We start from the raw sequence: 21,983 nt of genomic DNA, 5'->3' as shown, positions 1-21,983 counted from the left end.
TGCATTCCTATTGGCTGTGGCGTGATGAGAGAAGAGAATGGATTGGTTAAAAATACATGACAACTCAGTATACTGTGTTGGCAGTTACACCGCCGGCCCCAGCCCACCCAATTACACACACGCACACACGGTCATACATAGACATAATGTCGCCCAACTTTGAACTCATTGTACATGGATATTGGACTGTAGCTGTATAATCAGTTATTTGACTTACATGACGCACTACAGTAGTTAATACAGCTTAGCAAGTGTTACATAATTCTACTCATACAAAAACTAGACTTGGATTTGAAAATCAATAATATAAAATATAATCAATGACTATTTACTGACTTAATTTATTCAAGCAATTTTTTACAAATTTAAATGAAACAACGACCTTCAAAACGAATATGTAACTACTGTCTACGTATACATATGTTTTATAATTCCCTATTCCATGCTTATATTATTCACGTTATTCTCGCGTGACTTGGCTATGATCCGCATACTTTCTAACAATCCCCGAGTCAATACTGCATTTAACAGCGATTATCTGTCGCCGTCGAGCAGAAATTTATATTATCCTACAATACGGCCTGTAATATGATATAGCAAACAATACGTCACTCTCGGCTACACACACAAAGACGTCATACCGTATCGCTAGGTACGCCACCGTTCGCCACGGCGATAGAGAGGAACAGGTCTGCCGGGGATAGTTAACGGGGATCTGTGTTATATTGATATCTGGCTTTGCATGATACATCACATCATTTGTGCTTCGTCTACCATATTAAAAAGTACTGAAATTGCTGGTATTTTTTACTTCGATTATTATCCAGTCAAGTTCTTAGTTGAATAACGGGTGAGTTATATTGTCTGTGATTCCGTGTTTGTTTTTCATTTTAAAAAAAAAAACGTTATCTACTAAATAAAATGAAATTTGAGTCACTATTTTGTTCCTATTTAATTTCAAAAGTAAAAATCTTACATTGTTCATATTACATGTTTAAGACAACTTAATATGAATGAGCACAATCAGTGCAATATTTTCCCTGAACAAATTCGCAATCTCCTAAAGTGTGTTATGCGAGGTGGTTTATATGGCAACGCCGTCTTTTCACCAATTACCTCGATTGCATTATTTACAAGTTGGGTATGGCAACGTCTCCTCAAAAACATCTTGTTTTCATTCAGGCAACTAGTCGTTCATCGCCACAATCGTGCGTACGAACGTATATTGCTCCTATATTTGACATTTGTATAGAGAGCGGTAAGAGATATTTTCGTGAGCTGTAATCAATTGTTTTTATTTTCGTAATAATGTAATTAAAATAAATAAGCAAAGGTAAATTCGTAGACATGTACAAGGTGTAAAATGTAATCAGCTATTTTATTCGTCCGCAATTTGTACAAAGGTCTTATTTTTTGTAAGCGTGTATAAAGCGTTTTCAACATTAAATTTCCTAATTCGTACGCAATTTCCAATTTTGATTCTTAAACACAAATTATCAAATATACTATACAGTGTAAAAAAAACTATTTTTTACTGTAAATAGAAGTTTCCTTTTTATTTCCTGTATAATCGTGAAATGCATTTTTTTATTTCCTGTAACCTGTACCCTTTGTATAAGCGCTAAACAACATTCTTAGCGTCACGGTAAAATCTTGAAAAAAAACTAATAATTTTATTTTTCTATCCAAAAAATCATGAGAGTGCTTTTCAACTTGAATAAAAGATGATTATATTTATTCACTGTATCTAGGCAACCTTCTCATGATGCAGAGTAAACATACCTTGAAGGATTTAAGGCATAACTGAAAACTGTTGGTGCAGGGAATGCTGGGTATTTCATACGCTGTCACACATTCACTCTTTATTTTTGAAATCAGTGCACTGAAATTTAACTGTATTAATGATATAATGATTTTGGTATTCTGTTTAAGATTACTGTGGAACGTTAGAATATTTTATGTACCGGTATTGTAACTTGCATGCATTATGTGACGTCGTTGTAAAAAAAATGGACTTTAGCAGTTTTGAGCGCCTTTAATTTTTTGGTTTAACGTTATTGCCATCTAAGCAAACCGCTGCACCGATGCATTGCATAACGCATCACCTCGACTGAAACGGCATTTACAGTGGGACTCACGGAGTTGATTACTTCGCGGTATACAACCCAACATTGATTTTGAATTAACCCCTAAACTATCGGTAACCGATTATTGATTAAAGTTCTGATCGATAATATGTGTCATATTTCAACACACTACCATTCATTTTCATAGTTCTGCATCAAATTACAATGTCACTTCGATACAGATGTTTCATATTCACACGAGTTGGTTCAGTTACGTGCCTCGTCATATATACCAACAAATCAAACATAAACCAGTGTGTATGGGTCGATTACATTAAGAGAAATATATTGCTTGGTCACGAATCAAATGAAAATGAGTCTGAAACTTAACACGGTTCTACGAAAACGTGGCCTCAGACACGCGGATTGATAGTGAAATAAATAGCGGCAAATGTTCTTTTGATTGGGGTAGACCGGTCGCATGGTGTCTTCCTTGGCTTCTTGGTGGACAATAAAACTGAATATAACTTTATGCGGTATTTATTCGAATGAACGTAACCCACAAATATTTACGGTGAAAGAACCGATCCCTGGTTCCTTCATTCACATCACAGCATGATTTTTTTGTAAATGTTATTTTGTTACTCGAGTTAATAATAACTGCACTGAATCTCGGTAATCTTATAGATATGGTTCAGATTGAGTCAATAAGTTCATGTGGTTAAAATGTGGCCTCATATATATGCAATGCTTGCTAAAAATATTTATAAAAGCGTTCGTTGCCAAATGCTGAACAAGAAAATACAAGCTTACTATTTAGTAAAAAAACGATATACGCTTTATGTGGGTAGCACAAAGCGCACCAAAACGAATATAATTTTATTTTTCCATTCAGCTGTTTGAAAATGTTTGAATGGGACCGTGCACGTGGTTAGGTGTGAATTGAAATAAGCAATCATGTGCAAGCGTATTAACTATAAAAACGATTTGACAGAAAGAGCATAACGAATTCACAAAATTGTCACAATATCACAAGTAAATAGTGCATGTGTATTGGTATAAATGCTAAGTTCCCAGTAACACCATTCTAAATAGAATTTTGTATTTGTCGAATAAATACTATATTTTATCATCTAGATGAGCATATGTCCCAGATCGAAGTTACAATGGGTCAAACAATATAAACAGTTACATGAAATGTGTATGTTTCTTTATTTCACCAGTTCCAGTGATCGGATTGATGTACAAGAACGCCATGCGGATGAATACATTTAGAGTACATCTGTGGGTGACATGGTCTTTGGTAATTGTTGTTTCTGTGACTTTGATTCTGATATCGACGTGGTTATCAGAGAAGTCAGGTCATCTCTCACGTGACCCCGTCGCTCATCATCAGGACGTACATATCAACATGGACAGACGGGACATGAACGTTCGTCTCTTCTGTCAACAAATATGGAGCAGTCACAAACATGTAAATGTAAACAATGTTGCAACATCCAATACAAAAAGTTCGTGTTCGTGCGGCAACGATTCATTTACGATTGCGAACCAACCAGTGTTGCCGTGGCAACGAAAGGCATACGAATTGTGGGAGAATGAATATAGAGAGACGGAGGAACCAATCGTGTTCTGTCCCGCCCTGTCACCTTTTGGATACATAGGAGGCGGGATTACAGTGGAACCAGGAAAGTATGCGAACATCCGGGGACTGTATATACACCCGACGGCATTAACATGTTTCCATGGCAACTATGACAGTGACACTGTTTTACTGACAATCACTTGTAGTCGTGGCGTTGGTACCATGTTCGTTTCATCATCTCTACAGTACTCAAAATTTCTGTTCATTAGTGGAAACAACACGAATCAACTACTTGTAATAACCAGTTTCCATGGCAACCATGAACTAATTAATAGTACCAACGAGTTCAACGTCTTACTGAACAATATTTTCTATCAAAATGTATATTACGATATTTTCAGACGTGATTTGATTCGAATAACGCTTAAGAATATAACGGTGGAAATCAATGTTTTGATCAGAAGGCAACCTCTGCCTCGTCTCTATGACGTAAGAGATAATAAGGATATATCGTCCATGGTAACCATAGTTACCAAGACGTTTGAACGCTACAAAGCTGTCAATAATCTCATTCGCAGCATTAGAGTGTACTATCCCAATATCACCATAGTGATCGCCGATGACTCCGAATTTCCAAAACACATCCATGGTCAAAAAATTAAACAATTCGTAATGCCATTTGCAGAGGGGTGGTTTGCTGGTAGGAATCTGGCATTAAGCCAAGTTCGCACCAAATACTTTCTGTGGGTAGATGACGACTTCGAGTTCACCGATGGAACCAATTTGGAACTTTTTGTGGAGAAGCTGGACGACAAAAATGAGAAACTCGACATCGTCGCCGGAATTTTCGAAAAATCTCACGGACAAATTTCTGTCGATTCTTATTTCCAAATTTTCGATATTTCAAAAAGTGAAAACTTCGGGAGTTGCCTTGTTCGCAAAAGAGGCGCACATAGAAAACTTTCTTATAAAAAATTTCCGCAATGTTACATGACCGACGTTGTGCTCAATTTTTTCATGGGTAAGACACAGTCTGTGAGAAAAATCGGGTTTGATCCCGAATTTCAGCGAGTTGCGCATTCCGAGTTTTTTATTGACGCTTTGGGTGAGCTACGCATAGCAGTTTGCTTAGACGTGAGTATCAAACATAAACCCGTGAAAACATCTAAGTATAATTTGTACAGATCACGAGATATAGACCCACAGGACAAATACAGAAATATACAACATGTACTTTTTAAGAACAATCTGCAGTGTTATAAACTGTATTAGTTGCCGTTATTATAAAGCAAAATATTCATAATCTGTGTCATGATTGGTCATTGCGAGTCACGTGGGTTTATATGTAAACATGAACTATTCTAAAGGATAACTCCACGTTTTGTTGTTTTTAATAACAATGAATTGACTGACTTGATACTTATTTAGTGCAGCGTCAGTTGCGCTGATTTTCTTTTTATTTTCAGTTATTGCAGCATTACAGATCAAATTGACAAATTATACAAATAATATAGCTGCCCACCACTAAGTGTTTCCAAATTGCCTCATCAAATGTATTTGTTGAATCAGGTCACAGCAGAAGTGTATGTTCTCATGGCAAGTTTACTATCCGCATTTATATGTATACCAGTATTATACGTTGGGTCGATGTGATGAATTGAATTTCAAGCGTTCCATCACAACAGACAGATTGTCTCTGAGCTTACCACATCTATAGTGATTGAAGCACCATGCATCATAAGAAATAGGTCAGGATGTGTGTTAGTTATTGAGCACATTCTTCTATAAGCTGTTAAAAAATGTGGCAGGTGAAAACTATCGATTTTTTGTGCGACATGTAGGTCCTATTTTTTGTGAGTTGTTCAGGAAAGTTATGATATTAGCAGAATTTCTCGTATTTGCATCGAAACGTCGGTTGTTGTGAAGTTTCCACATACATGCGTAAAAGAAACCCTTGACTGAAGTGTGATAGATAATAAACTTAGCATTATTGTTGAACGAACGACTCGCCCAACATTGATACTTTCGGGGGTACACTATAGTCTGCCCCCTTTTCTCGTGATGTATAAGAAGGGTAAATATACCCATTTCAAATTAATCGAAGACATGTTATGTTGCTAAGTACTGTAAAATATGTCTTTTTCGCGAGCATGTCTTTTTAGCGAATTTAGTGAGAGCTGATTCGTTAATTCAAGATGTCGCTAATGACTTTATTATAAATTCAAAATGGGCAAGGATTGCGGATTTTTATACAGTAATCCGGAACGTAAAAATCTGGGGCGCTTCCTAATTACACTTGACAGTTTTTCTTTGTTTTTATGGAGGTGATAACTGCGCAAGTGTTTTGGCACGCGACAGACAAGTATTGTGGAAACAGGAAATCAACAATGACAAGAGAGATTCGCTAAATCAACATTTCGCTATTACGTCATTTTACCACAATTCCCTAAAATTGCATTTCGCTTTTTCAACATGTTTTACAGTATATGCTTATTGCAATATATTAATATACACCATTAGTACGCATGTTTTCGTAGTTTAGAAAAAAGAACTGTTCAAACAGGGGCTGCGATCAGAAATGATCACTTTAATAAATTATCATGGAGCGAGTGTGTTGGTCATTGAATGGCACTTTGTCCCGTTTATAATTACGTCACTGAACTCTTTCGTGAATCTCAATCAAGCCAAGGAATTCGCAGTTTCTCTTTCTGCCTCGACTAAATAAGCCACGGGAACGGACATGAAATTGGGCTTACAGGGCTGTATATATCTTGTTGAATGGTTTCAATGACTCCGGGTTCGTACTGCGCCGTCGAACTTTAGAAAATAGCGCCACCACCGTTCGTTCTAGCGTTTAGGTAACATAAACGTTGTTGAACAGTCCCACAGTCCCTTGTCCACGCGGCGTAGTACAAGTTTAGGATAGTCGTGGCGGCGTAGCGTTACACATGGCGTTAAACTCTTCTTTGGCGGTCATTTAAGATCGAAAAATGGTCAAAATGCATGAATTTGATGTTGATTTCGGGATCCAACTTCCATTTCGAACTGTACAAACGAACGTTGATTACTTTTCACAGGTCACCACTGGGTGGCGTTGACTCCTTCTCAAGTGAAATGGCGGAAATCGGGCAAGAAAATCTTGATTTAATAGAAAAATGTCCAGCAGAGTTAATATCGTCGGTAAGTAATGAACTGAAACATTCAATACGTTCTAGATAGCAACGGGAAACGTTGAATGTTGTAACGTATGCATTGTAAATACTCAGAACAACCAATAGTTCGTAGTCTGTATAACTATATACGTTGGGTGGGCGTGCGCTAGCCTTGTGTACAGTGCAGGAAATTAACGTTAATAAGCTCGAAATCAGAAGGACCGATGAAGTACCCAAGCCCTGATTTTTGGTTATCCCCCATACTGGTATTCGCGCAGCTTCATTTTCAGTTTTTTTTTTTTTTTTTATCCACTGTTATCCACAGTATTTTTATAATGACACAAAATTTCCATGAGATCGTTTTTTAATTTGAAATATTTCGTACCTCAAAATTATGCGGAGTAAAGCTCAGGCGAACGATGTATTTTTTAAAGTTTTACCTGGCATAGATTTCTACATGACATTTTAACATTTTTTGAAAAATTGTTATGCCCTTGCAATGGAATACTTGTAAATCTCGACCAAATATATCTATAGAGTCTGATATGCATCAAAGTGTCAGTACAATATTGCAGATATTGTCAATTTTATTCATTGATTTACTCAAATTTGACGATTTCGCAGAAATACATTTGGGTGTGGGGTATTTTATTTCAAACAGACATTCGGTTTTTAATGAATCTTTTTGACAGTCAATAATGTGGGCTGACTAATTTAAGATGAATCTGGTACTCTTGTTGGTTGAAAAATCATAAATGATGCACATCATATGCACAATGTAGCTGAGTAGCTACTGTTCAGGCATGTTTAGATTATATCTCCCATTGATACCTGCAAAAGATTAAATTAAAAAAGGGATTGTAATTTGTCTCTCCATATAAACCATATATCTCCATGTAGGACAGTTTTTACTGTAAAACTGCAGGCCCATGGCATTGTTTTTGTATAGATCAAACCTCTTGGTTTTCAAAGCTAACAGTCCTACACAAAATTAGTTTTTCTTGGACTGACAAACTGACAGAAAGACTGACAGAGAGACACTTTTCTCTCAAGCTGGCGACATATGTGACATTTCTCCCAGGGTCCCCGGGTCGCTTGACAAAACTAATTTCAATAGATAGCATCCTCTGGAGACCTGGACGTAATCTCAGGGCCAACTTTTCACTTGCAAGTAAAATAATGATGCGTAGACAAAAGATTGATAGTTACAGGTATTACCACTTTAAACATGATTCAACTGGATTATGTTTTTTTTTATATATATACATGTGTATTTAGAAAACTGTTATACATAATATAAAACAAAAATTGAGTAACTCTGTAATGAATTATTGTTTTCATATTGTAGTTTATTCACCAAGTGATTGACGGTGTATGCGGCCAAACTCAGCCCAGATTTCAGGATTACAGCAAAGTATGGAGCATAGAGCAATGGTATACCGTGGTAGATTGCACAGAGAGATTATTTAAATCTGCAGTTAAAAGTAATACATCAAAACAACAGGTACATTATATACTTAAAGTGTTGTCACAAAAAAGTTTGTTCACTTTATCATATGAAGGTTTTTATACAATTTAATATCATTTAGCTTCATATCTGTGAAATATTCACTACTACAACATTTACTCTGAATTTGTGAAAATTGTTTCTACACTATATTTTAGGCATCTGTGAATGTTTTTATTATTTAAAATTTCAATTTCAAATGACAGTTGAAAACAACCATTTATATGATGCCTTTGCTGATGAAATTTTTCATATGGAAATTCTCAATAGTCAGTATGGCCATTCAACAATTTCCCAGCAACCTGAAAATGGTTATCTTTTACAATACAAATATTTCCTGCTAAACTGTAGTGACAATACCAGTACTAATACTATTTAAAATATATAACGGTGAAAGACTAATCTGAAGCATGTTTCGCATAAATAGGTTGTGGTTAAAAAAAATCAGAGACTCATGGTTAATGAATGTTACCAAATGGCTCTTCTCTTAACATACCTTATTGTACTACCGCCGCACATAGCAACAATGCTAACTGACTGGAAAATGTGCTTGCTAGTGCACTACATTAGTGTTTGAATGCTACATATTACGATAGTGATAAGGGTATAATACACTGTAGTAAACATACCCATGTTTGTATCTACAGATATGTATAAATCTAACTATTTTCATTTGTGATGATTGAATTGGTACGGTATATACCATCTTCATTCTGCAAAGTGCTCAAGTATAATAAACAACAGCCGATTATGGCAGATGCCAAAAAACAGTAATCAAATCACTCGTGTATGGCTTAATATTTTCATATATACCTAATACTTTATTTTATACGTAAATAATTGTCCTACGGTGGTAATATTTTTCAAAACAAAACTGAAGATGAATCTAAACCTCAAAGTTCCCACTTTATCATGGTCTACTGCATTAGTCCACCAAATTTTTGAGTGAGGTCACGACACAATTCATAATATTTGTAACTTTAATATCAATATATAGTTTATCAATATTCAGGCTGGTGAAATGACAGATTGGGTGAGTGTGAGATTGATATATTGTAAAATGACTAATTTTCACTGGGTATAAATTTTGCTGATTTACCATTCCAGGTACATTCAGTGGGTTTTAAATTCACGGTTTTATCATTTAAATAATGTGTTCTATGCTAAATTTTACATATTCACTGGGTTTTAATTTAGCTCATTTTCCAGTCAGCGAAATAAGCAAAATTAAAACCCAGTGAATAATTAATCCTTTTACAGTATTTATTTTGTTTTGTTTTCTCAGTTTACCAAACATATAGAAGGATTATCCAAAGACCGTCAACAGAGTATCATAGACTGTTACAGTGTTAGGTCAAATGATATTAGAAGAACACTCGTACAGAATACTACCGCCATTTCACAGGCACAGATGACAGATTTTGACTGGAAACTTAAGGTACACAATATCAAATACTGTAAAATACTTTATTTTCTCTGGAATTAATTTTCACTGAAAAGACTTTGTATGGAATTTATTTTCACTTATTTTTGATGAATTGAATGTAAAATATATGGAAAAAAGGTATATTTGCTGGATTTTTATTTTCACTGAATCATTCCTTCAGCGAAAATAGCAAAAATTAATTCTAAGCGAAAATAAAGTATTTTACAGTAGTGTGTTTCGATTAACACCATTAAAGCCTTAGGTAAAAAAAAAAAGTTTAGCTTCTTGTTCGAAGGGAAAATTAAAAAATGTTATGTAAGATTTGAAGTATTAATATCCAGTTCCAGTTTCAATACATGTATTGAATATTAAACATATCTGTCTCACAAGACATGGAATATATGCATGCTCCATATTTCCTTATCTTATAATTTTGGGATACATATGCTCATCTGTTTGTTAAACAGTTGATTTCAAGATGGCTGACTGGTGGCTATTTTAGTGCTCAAATACAATCAAAATAAAATTCTGATTTCGGTCATGCATTAACAGGTTTAGTTCTAACTTGGTACGTACATTGAGCATCATAGAACCTTTATCAAACAGTCAGCTGGCACACACGTGATAATAAAGTAAATGCGATATTTACTATATGGGGGCCGCCATCTTGAATGCGGCATAAAACTAAATAAGAGACAAGTTGTGAAACACGTTTTTCAGATTCCTAAAAATCAGGACAAAAATGCCAATCTTTCACAGAAATACGATAGGTAATATTGAGCCAACCGATAACAAAATTCAGTCGAATTCGTCGTTTTTGTGTGGAAAAATCCCTTAAAATACAAACACCTAATTACACGAAGAACATAGAACATTGAAACCAACAATTTTCATTCCAACTCAGCAGCCAATCAGCGACGGTCTTACAGTTAGATGACAAATTTGGTTTCACAACTTGTCTCTTATTTAGTTTTATGCCGTATTCAAGATGGTGGCCCCCATATAGTAAATTTATTTTATTATCTCGAGTGCGCCAGCTGACTGTGCTTTATCACTGTACAAATCTGATTCAAATTGGCTGACTGTCAGCCATTTGGTTTAAGAATTGATGTCCATATCTTGAATATGCATTGATTGATTGTGATCAACTTTTACAGCTTAATTTGCATATTAAGTATATTCTGCAATTCATCAGCGCCACCAAGTGGGGGAGATAGGGTCCATACCAGGGTGTGGAGTTTTTGATAATTCTAAGTTAAAGTGGAGCATTCTATGGCTTCCTTGGGATCAAAATTACTATCAGACAGGTCACAGTTGAAGACTGTGACCACATATGACCCCTGGTCAATCAGATTTTTATGGTTTTCCAGAGGATCTGCTTCCAAAGGTAAGGGGACACATGGCCATGGCATGAGGGCTCTGCGCCCCTGTTCCCTTGTTTAAAAAATCCCTGTCAGTATTCATTTCAGTTTTGTTTGCTATTGCACAACATGGACTGTGTTACATGTATGTCAATGAGCTCTAATAATCCTCGGCTTACAGTGGTGATTATATGATTGTGTAATTTTAGCTTGTGATGTCCAGTGATAAAATAGCATCAGTACAAGAGCCACTGGTGTCAGTTGATTTAGACTTACAGGAAGAGAAAGGACAGAAAGTAGTGTCACTTGAAATGAACCAAACTGAGCTGAAAAAAATGATCACTTCATTGGAAGCAGCAAATAAGGTTAGTGTTTATAAGTAAGGTATGTTGGAGTTTATAACAGTGTTTTTGATTGGCTACACAACCATAAGATATATTTTCCAACCAATCAGTGAAATGATTGCTTTCCTCAGATGGCTTAATTAATCATCTGATGGGAAATACTGTTCCAGTCATATTATATTATTCAAAATTTGTAATTTTGTAACTGTAAACAATCTGAGGCCTAATCTGAGCATTGAACGCTTCACCCATCATCACTCTGCAGTAGGAGTATATATAAAATGGTTATAGTAGCGTTGTGTTCCATGATCAACTTGTTCAGATAACCAGTTCTTATAGCAAGATGAGTTGAAAACTTGCAAACCACATGATATCACTTTTTCCATGGATACATCCACAATTTAAATTTTCATAATAATACGTGTTTATTAAATTATATACAAATAGGTTACATGTATTTTGTTGTGTGTTCCAAATTTTAGTTAGAGGTTATAAACGGCATACCGCTTATACCCTTATTATAATACGACAACGTTGAATATATAATGGAAATAAGGCATCTTTCCGAAACGAAGTGTGGGGAGCGATGAATAACCACATTCTGGGGCCTCGTCATACACTCTTTCAATAGAAATCACTCCTAGACACGTTCGCACAGGCATGTAATTCCAAGAGAAAACGATAAAACAGATTATTATAAAATTGCAAATGTTCAAGTTTATTACCTAAAATACATCATCAATAAATAGAAAAGGTTTATACAAATATAAAACAGGACAAATATGAATCGACATTATAAATATCGCGGATTAATACATTAACATTTGTTAAGAGTGGTAAATTTGAACATGGTGGTTTGAAATTTGTCAAGTTGTCGTTTTCAAGGATTTTAGTTTGGTGTTGGAGAAATATAATTGTTAGTATACACATATACAGAGCCTTCGATATTGCAGTTTTTGAACAGGTTTTCTGTGGCGACTGAGCTTGAGCATACCCTTTCACTTGTGGAGATAATTCTCTGACACTGTACTTGAGCCATGCCCGATGTTGACGGCCAAACGACGCTGGAACTGGGGGCCATCGGAAGGTAATTGTTACCATGCTCATCGACGGTAGGAACACCGACTTTTGACATTAAAATGTCACTACACTGACGTTTTTGTTCACCAGACCTGTCGCGACAGTAACTCCTGATACTCCCTTCATTCCAATGGCCACTTAAATTCATGATTATCCATGTTGGTATTCCAGCGTCGTTCAATGATTTTATAGTGGTTGCTCTCACACAGTGGTTAGTGTACAGCATGCTCAACTCTGGGGCCCACTGATATTTTTTTTATCATTTCCCCCAAAGTATTGTGACCCAAAGGAGCGTTTGTATAACAAGTTGTTTTCCTTCCTGGAAAGTTACTAGGCCGCTGGAAAAAAGCATTATTGCTTGGGTGAAGCTTACTAGTATAATTTAGAATGGCCGTAACAGGACAAAGTGGGAAGTCTGTTTTGTACATCTGTTTCTCAGATTCAAAGTCATCCTTCAAATCCCCAGGATGGTTTTTGGTTGCTTCCAAATAGGCCAAAGTGATATAATCCCGTCCCCTGTCATCTTTCTTTAAAACAAAAGTCTTTGTGTAAATCCCGAAGACCCTCCCGTCTCCTTCGGCAAAAGAAAAACTCTACATAAAACCACACCAAACGTAAAAGGGACACCGGGTTACGGTCGGACAGTGTCCGGCTGGTAAACATCTTACTCATGTCTGCCGCACTGATAACCGTTTTGTGTTGGATTTTATCTTTCCCTTCCCGCTTCAAACTTTTCACTTTCCCTATAAATACATTATTGGCAGTTTGGAATTCCCGAGTGTTGATAATGTTAACGGGGCAATTGAATGGAACATTGGTTATGTGGCGATGTATTCTTTCATGTCTCTAGCCCTGACCTCGGCATAAAAATGCTTCAATATTTTTGTCAGCTCTTGCATTTCCACCATTTCGAAGGCTGGGTCGATTTTCCGTTCAGAACACCACACTATACAAAAAAAAACATAATTTTAGTACGGAAATTGGGTCATCATGGGGGTCAAACGTTCAACGCATTGTTTACAAACAATGAAAATGGCGGCATTTGGCGGTACAAACTATAGTTACGATATGTTATTTTTTTTTAATTTTGACTTTTATCACACTTACATTTGAGTAATTTCACACCCCATTTTGTGGAGGTGTTAGTATTCACTTCATTTTTCTTTGCTGCCAAGTTGTCGACCATTTCTTCAGAAAATTCTGGGAATCTGTAGCATCAATTTCATCCAGCTGGTCCCATTTGAAATTAAGATCAAAATTGATCTGAGGCTCGTCGTCTGACATAATTACTATGTTCTGAAAATGCCGCTAGTGACTTGCAGACGACAATATTTATCATATTTCGATCCAGTTTATGTTTTATTAATTATTCATCAAACAGGGCCAGATATGAACCCTGGCTTCAGCCAATCAGATGGCTAGATTCACACTGGTCATATTATAATATTAAATAGTTTGACCATCTGACTTCATTTTACTTAGCACATAATACAAAATTACTGCAAGTTGCATGACTGTGAACCCAATTAAAACTCATGGTAGTATAGTGTACAGAAATGTATTTCTACTAACTTGCTGTTAAATCGATGATACACATTATAATGTCTCTGTACATGTTTTTATAATCACTTCATGTTTCTATTTTCACAGGCTGTTCTACAATTGAAGTCATAGCAGTTGTTGTGTCAACGTATTCATCCTAATGTACATGTGGCCAGTGAATACAACCCATGGATTTCATTTCCATTATATGTTACAGAAAATTGAATTTTACCCATAAGCATGTTTTGTTAAATGTAAAGTAAATACCCTTTATGTAAATTGTGTCTAGAAGTTATACCTTGAACAATTTTCATGTAAGCATATCAACCAAATGATTTGTTTGTCACAAAGACTAAACAGTGCTTAGTAAGATGAATGGCATACAAGTAAACTCTGAGAAATTGTTTCAAAGCCACTTCATTTCTGCTATTAAGTAACCTAAAACAAAATATTTTGCATTTTACAGTTTTTCTTGTGAAGTATTTTAGATATTTGAACATGGCAATTGTTACTCCTAAAATATCATGAACAAAACATTTACTCCCAATGCCTGAAAGAAAAAAAGAAAAGAGAAAAAGGGTTTCTGGTCAGCAAGCACAGCGCCCTCTGTTGACAAAGTAGTAAAACATACAAAATTTATTTGGGTCAAGACATTTTTTTAGTAGGCCTAACATGTTTTCATCTCAGTATTCTCTTAAATTCTGAACCATGACGTCAAGCCAAGCTGCACTTTCAGATAATTAAATTATTGTGGTTGTAGGTCATGTCCAGCTTGTGAGTAATATTGAGAATTCTTCCCTGTTTGGAATTAATCTGATAATTGTCGCGATTTCAACAAATTTACGTTAGTCACTACGAAAATTTGGTAAGGTCTATACAATTGTAAACTAATATTTTTAAGAAAAATGTCTATTTTGTTTCTGGTTATATCAATAAATTTGTCGCATAATATTTCAAAGAGCCCAATAAGTTTTTATCAGTGACCTTATAGTGCAAGTTTGAGTACAGAAATCTCTGGTGACACACTTTGCGTATGAACACAAGTGTGTGAGTTACAGAGACGAATACACGTCTGAGCTAATGGGTGCAAGTGACGTGTATAATACGTTGTTTATAAAGAGTTTATTCACAGTATTAGTATGGGCAATCACACATCACGTTTTGACATCGTATACATAATAAATATAATATTGTAAACAAAATTTGTAGTTTATGTTTATTGCATTTTATGGTGTTTAATATACAATAGTATACAAATATTATTTTCTGATCTGTATTGACTTGTGGAATGTACACATACAATACAAACAGTGTGGTCTATGTAATTGAGGATCATTCTATCTTAACACATTTCTGTTCGAGGTTTGCATGAAAAAATTCGAATATCAATGACATTTAAAAAAATAATAAGCCAAATCCCGTATTTTTCGTTTTTCGTCTTGTCACCCTGTGCAGTACGTCGGTTCACAGATGTGTATGTTGTAGCGCCCTCAATATGAATGCACTAGTTTCAAACACTTCGTTTATATTAGTTTTGTATGTCGTAAACCTTCAAGGCCACGCAGTCTCATGGTGGGAAAGTACGCGCGTAGCTAGGCACTATTAAAGTAATATTCGGGTCACCCTGTTGGACACTCGACATACCATAGGTTGAATTTTTTTTTTTAAATTAATTGTTCAATTCGAGGCGCAAACATCGTTATGCACACTGTATGTATATCCAAAAAGATGTATTAGTTATTGGGAGTTATGGTAGTATACAGTTACGAGACGTAACTACAAATATTTAATTTTCCCTTCAACTTCCGTGTAGTCATAATCTACCTTGGGGTTTACGGTACTTGTATAACAGCTCTCCTTGCTTAACAAAAACAAAACATGCACGTACATGTCTTGAGGGCAGTATGCCAAACACTTCATACTCTCGAATGAGTGGCATAAATCCGCACAGGACAATGGATGTTTGTGACAGCATGGTATTTTTACTAGATTAATCATCACTGATAAGGGAATTTCCCGGGTTTTTCCCATCACAACTTCCTCCTTTAATAGTCCCAGGCACGCGGAATTCCAGGTAATTCAACGTGTTTTGCTTAGTTAATGTGTGCATTGTGCGACACCTCACAGATGTACCCATTGTGTTTCCGTGACCCCGTATATTGTCTGACCTACAGGCATCGATTGTTTACAGTCAAGCGCTGCATTTCCTCTTGCAAACATGGCTGCCATGTTCAGGCAGTAGACAGAAAATTACCGTAACTAGTCGAATTTGCATATCCAAGGGACGATACAATCGGGTTGCCGCCGCGGGGTGACTCATCGCGACACTCAGCAACATGGCGGTACCACGGGAGAAAATAATTACAGGTATGTAATGTTCAAACTCAGACAACCAACCCATATAGTCTACATGAACGCATATACAATATGTCTGCTCTAAGGTTTATGTCATTAGTAAACACTACGACAACAGCATGTAATACCCAATTTTGTATATTTCATATATTCAACATTAAACATGTCCCCCTTTTCGAGGTATTGTACGTGTCATAGGAAAGGGGGGAGTGACTATGCAAGGACAGATCCTATATATTGCTGTGATATAACCGTTACCACATCAACTTAAATCAAAGAGACTAGAAAATACATAATATATCGAAAATATTTTCTCGTGTCTTTGCTTAAATCAACGTTTAATTTGAATTCATAGACAATTTCTGCTGCCTCAGAGTTCGGGGCTCGTTCCAGTCCAATAATAGAAATTAACAAAAAATAAGGAAGAATACTACTGTAAAAACATTTATTTTCACTAATATTTAATTTCACTGTCATGAGTTATTTTACATATTCACGTGGATTTAATTCAGCGGATTTTACTTATCGGCGAAAATGTCAAAATTAAAAACCCGTGAATAATTAATGCTTTTACAGTAGCGGATTCAAAATGAAATGCTACATAATGAACTCGTATGCAAACCTAAACCTATTTTTTTTTTTGGCTTTATAATATTCGTAGTGTACGAGTTCGATTTAATTTTCATTGTATGGATTTATTATTCTGATAGGCTATACAAAATCTTATGTTTCACGATATCTACCTACCAGTGTATTGTATCATATCAATTTAATTCTTACATTTGTGTTCCTTTCTAACATAGCACCCAAGGCCCACACTGATAGTCCATGCCCATCGGAATCGTTAGCCTTATTCCATAAAGAATTCACAGATTTTAAAGAATGGAAGCAGACATTGAAATCGGTGCACGATTCCAGTAGGCGCTGCTTTGACAAACTGGTAGCAACATTACCCAACGCGGAGGAAGTACAAGGCACACTTATATCAGAGGAGGATTGGACTGCTCTGAGTCGCGTCTTGGAAAAGGACCCCACGGTACTTCTTCTTGGTTTGACGAACTGCGGTAAAAGCTCACTTGCTAATGAACTATTGGGAGGGAGAATTTTGCCAACAGCAGAAATACCCTGCACTTCACGCGTGGTACTTCTTGAGTACAGTGAAAATGAATACATTCAACTTCGAAACAGCGACAAAACAGTGACAAGAAAAACATCTCTTGATGGGGGAAAAAAACGTGTACCGAGAGATTTCATTGTTGTTTCTGAGGACGAACGAGCGCAAAGAGAAAAAGTCAAAACTGTGGTAGAAGTGGGTCTGAATAACGCCCTTCTGCAGAGTGGTGTAAAGCTGGTTGATGCTCCTGGAATGAGTGAAAACACAACACTCACAGAAATAGTGAGAGACTGTGTCAAAGGAGTATTGCAGCTCATTATCTATGTGCTGGATGGTAATAATGGCTTTCGACTAGAGGTAAGTAAATCATTTAATCAATTAATTAACTAGCTTAAAATATTGTTGAATATGTCAAAAGCTGTTTGGAGGGTCATGTATGCGACAAGGCCAAAATAAATAAATATGGTTTACTTGAGGATGCTCACTCACTGTTTCTAATTACTTGCATTCATATGTATATTTTCATGTTTTTAAAGTAATGGCGAAGTGAAATATTCATGGTCATAATATTTCTATGTTACTAGAAGACACTGTTTTGAATTAAAAATGCAAAATTAATAAATATAAGACTAATTAAACCTTTTTTCCTCTTGCCATAGGACCAGAGTGTATTGGGGTCCTTGTATGACATTGCCCCCGATCTCTCAATCTTCTATGTTTGTAACAAAATAGAAACGAACCTATCAGCGAGCAGAATGGACATGGCATCAGATGATGAAGACGAAGATGATGCATCAGAAAACCCTGAAGAGAAGAAATTGCGCGTGTTTCAATCACTGGTGGATTATGGTTTCATAAATAGCAGAGAAAAGATGAAGGATTGTCGTTTCTTTCATGGGATATCAACCAGAGAAATCAGTCGAGAAAGACGGCGTGGTGAGACTGGAAAGAATTACAGTAAAGCCTTTGATGTAATGAAGCAGGACTTTATGTTTTTTGCTGGTCAGATGTTACAGGGCCACATGTTACATGCCACTAACTCCCTCCTACAAGCACAGATACACTGTTTTGAATTCTTTATCTTAGATGCCCTACGTCAAGGTATCCCAAATGTCACAAAAGCAGAGGAGCTTGGGCTTATGATTGAAGAACTACGAAACAATAGGGCACGTCTACACAAAAATGCCAGGTCGGCGCTTGACGCAAGAAAGGAGCGCATTGGAAAAGTAATTAAGAATGCAATTGAGGGGAAACAAGACGAAATTCTACTGGCAGTTCAAAACATGAAGTACAGTCCGGTTAGAGTTGGGGAAACCGTTAATAGGAACGAAATGGTTGAACAGTTACAAAATCAAGTGCAACGCCTGGTAGTGATGAAGATTACACAAGCTGTCAAAGAAAGTTTGCAGCCTGAAATCGAGGCCCTGGTGCAAGAAATGACTAAAGCAGGTGATCAACAACTGGAGGTGTTGAACCAAACAGCATGGGAAGGTTTCCGCAACATATTGACTAGTTTGACTTTCTCTTTATCAGTACCCAAGTTCTCAGGATTATTAAATTTAACTAACATATCGTGGAGCGTTGCCCGTCAGTGGATGGTTAATGATCTTCCAAGTAAGATTTCTGCAAAGTGGAAAGGAGCAGTAGTCGATACCAAATGGAGGTATAAGATTGCCAAGGAAACAATGGAACGCTTGAATTGTAAGGAGATGACAGAAATTGTATGCAAAGAAATTAGGTCGAAGATAGACAAGTTTTTCAATGATCTTCACAAAGAAATCTGTCGCATTGAAACACTGAATAAAGCCAGCAAGATGCAGGAGGATAAGTCACGCAAAGTTGCTGCTGATATTGCAAAGGAGCTATGCCAAACTATCTGCAAAACGGAAGCTCTTATATACAGTTGCCGGCATGGTCGCCTGGTTTTAGAACCTGGTAAAATGCTTGGGCAAGGTTCTAGGAACCGTGTCTTTCTCATGAAAAAATGGCCATCCCTAGAACATAAGAGTGTTTCTGCAAGGATATCAAAAAATGGAGAAGCCATTGGAGAAGATGTTTCCATGCTGATAAAAATAAACAGGTAATCTTATAGTGGATGTTAATGTTTTTATTAGGAAACCATTATTATGTTCTGGTGGTCCAATGGTATTGATTGTGAAATTCTGATACCATGATTTCATATATTCGCAGAAGTTTACCATATCACCGAGGTATACTACCAGTGTTAGGTGTTGCTTTAGGGTCAGTAGACGGACTCACATCCACCGTTGTGATCACACCGAAAATAAAGTGGAATCTGTGGACGACAATGGCTGACAGTAGCCTTGCTAAACAGTCTCTCTCAAAACGGCTTCAGATGGGTGAACAAATAGCAGATGGATGCGAGTTTCTTTTGAAACATGGATTCCCGATATCTGACCTCCGTGTGACAAACATACTTGTAAGTATAAGACACGTACGTGTTCATTTTCAAATGAAAACAATGTAAAACATAGTGTTCATATATTCTTCCACTCATTTAATATAATTTAATTTGTAGGTGTCCCCCAAGGAGCCGAACAGAAAAAACTGGACTCTTATAATCAATATGTTGAAACCTAGGGATGACAGTGTACTTTATCCTGATGATAAATTACCCTTTCACATCGCACCAGAACGCTATGGATTTCCCAAGCGCAGTCGACGACGCAGCAGTGTTACAGACCACAAAGACATACAGCTAAATGGTCGACACCTTCAACGCAGTGCAAGTACAGACAGCCAATTAAGTGAACGGCGTGCTCGACGTAGTTTTGTTGATGCTGACTGTGGAGATGACCCAGCTAACGTGTATGCGTTTGGAATTTTGTTATGGTTGCTAGTACGTGGCACTTTTGTGCGGCCTTCCTATGCAGAAAACACGGACATAGATGCCATGAATACAGCTGTCTGCATTGAGCAAAAACGTCCCGAGCTTGACTGGCTTGAGGCCAAGAGCGATAATTTAAATCATAAAGGCCTAGCTGATTTGCTTAAAATGTGTTGGTCTGAAAATTCAAGCGAACGGCCCTCGTGGACTGAGGTATCTTACCGTTTAGCGACAGTCAGAAATTCAATTTCCAGAAGGTCGACAAGAGTAACATCAGTATAGTTACTGAGATCGGTACAGATGGTTTAAATAATGTGTAACATTTCATGATAAGCAGTGCACGTGAGATTCATTAAAATACTTCGTACGTATTCAGTAGATATCACAGCATATGTATATAATAATGCCAAATATGGTCATGCAATTGCCAAGCTATAACATTACGTATATACACTAAGTATGTATACAAGTTTACACATTTCAAATATTATATGAAAGTTAATGTTATAGGATATAGTAGATAGTAGATAGAGTATATGAAAGTATAGAAAGATCTCGAATATTAGGATTACCAAATTCAATACTTGATGCGCGATTCGAATTCATCCTTACAATGACAGTGAGGGTCAAGGGGCAAGGGAAAATCACCACTACATGCAACACCATGTGTTTTGAGGTATCTGTTTTATACCTTGTTAGATACGAACAAGTTCGTTCCCTCAGACTCGTGTTTTTAACAACTGTTTATGGTTTATAATGTTTATAATCCAGTGAATAAATGTGACTGCTGATATTTAAAGTTTAATCAACATTGTTACCACCAACCAAGGTCCGGAGAGATATGATCATTGGCTCAACGTATAATGACAAAATGCATTCAATGTTGAAGAAGCATGATCTGTGTATTTTGTCTATTTTGTCGTATTTTTATCGATGCCAAACAGAGTTAAAACGGCATTCGTGTTAGCAAATGATCATCATATTAGGCTGTTCATGTTATGAATATGCGAAAAGTTTCTAAACAACAAAGAAAATAAATGTTTGGTCGACAACAAATCATATTGCAGGTATTTTTATTATTATAAATCTATATAATGTCACGTGATATAAACCATGTGTTTTACTCGTTCGCTACCATACGCTGCGTTATCTGGGGGTAAAGGTAAGTAACAATATGCGCTCGTCCCTTGCCACTAAACCACTCAGTGTCAAACTCGAATTCCGTGTATTAGAATACCAGGTGAAACATTGTAGGCAGAATGGTATTTGGTGATATATAGATAATCCATTGTCTAAATGAAACTCTTTTTTCTAACAGACAATACCCGTTCAGTAATATCACTGCGTATTCTTGGCAAACGCCGCCGTTTTTTTTTTGTTTTTTTTTGTTATAAAGATTGGAATATTTGGCTATAAATCTGAGCTCAGTATGACACGTATTGCCCCCCCCCCTGTATGACTCATGCGTTAGCTGAAACATTGATACCCGCTTCGTAGAAAACAACTTCAATTTTCCTTTTAACAGCAAACTTGCTAAATGCAGGGACGAAACGAAAAGAATGATACACGTCCTATTTATTGGCCAGACGCTGTATTTTTTTGT

At 36.4% G+C, this 21,983-nt stretch overlaps 3 protein-coding genes across 3 annotated transcripts; all 3 read left to right on the top strand.

Moving 5' to 3' along the window:
• The first annotated feature begins 3,321 nt into the window (after positions 1-3,321).
• On the top strand, positions 3,322-4,923 carry LOC144360329 (beta-1,4 N-acetylgalactosaminyltransferase 1-like). Its single transcript, XM_078013114.1, has one exon. It carries the CDS (start codon positions 3,322-3,324, stop codon positions 4,921-4,923), a length of 1,602 nt encoding a protein of 533 aa, XP_077869240.1.
• Positions 4,924-6,741: 1,818 nt separating this feature from the next.
• LOC100370172 (COMM domain-containing protein 8-like) lies at positions 6,742-14,698 on the top strand. The gene is made up of 5 exons (XM_002739301.4): positions 6,742-6,831; positions 8,152-8,307; positions 9,596-9,748; positions 11,307-11,462; positions 14,172-14,698. Exons 1-5 carry the CDS (start codon positions 6,766-6,768, stop codon positions 14,193-14,195), a joined length of 555 nt encoding a protein of 184 aa, XP_002739347.4. The 5' UTR covers positions 6,742-6,765; the 3' UTR covers positions 14,196-14,698.
• A 1,492-nt stretch (positions 14,699-16,190) lies between these two features.
• LOC100370321 (dual serine/threonine and tyrosine protein kinase-like) lies at positions 16,191-21,436 on the top strand. Its single transcript, XM_006822167.3, has 5 exons — positions 16,191-16,430; positions 17,222-17,889; positions 18,192-19,612; positions 19,723-19,972; positions 20,072-21,436. The coding sequence occupies exons 1-5, from the start codon at positions 16,400-16,402 to the stop codon at positions 20,660-20,662; spliced, it is 2,961 nt and encodes a 986-aa protein (XP_006822230.3). The 5' UTR covers positions 16,191-16,399; the 3' UTR covers positions 20,663-21,436.
• Positions 21,437-21,983: the final 547 nt, after the last annotated feature.

Source organism: Saccoglossus kowalevskii, chromosome 4 (genome assembly GCF_978046115.1).
Source record: "Saccoglossus kowalevskii chromosome 4, keSacKowa6.1, whole genome shotgun sequence".
Taxonomy (NCBI): domain Eukaryota; kingdom Metazoa; phylum Hemichordata; class Enteropneusta; family Harrimaniidae; genus Saccoglossus; species Saccoglossus kowalevskii.
The sequence above is the reverse complement of the archived record's forward strand: the minus strand, read 5'-3'. Positions and strand labels throughout refer to the sequence as shown.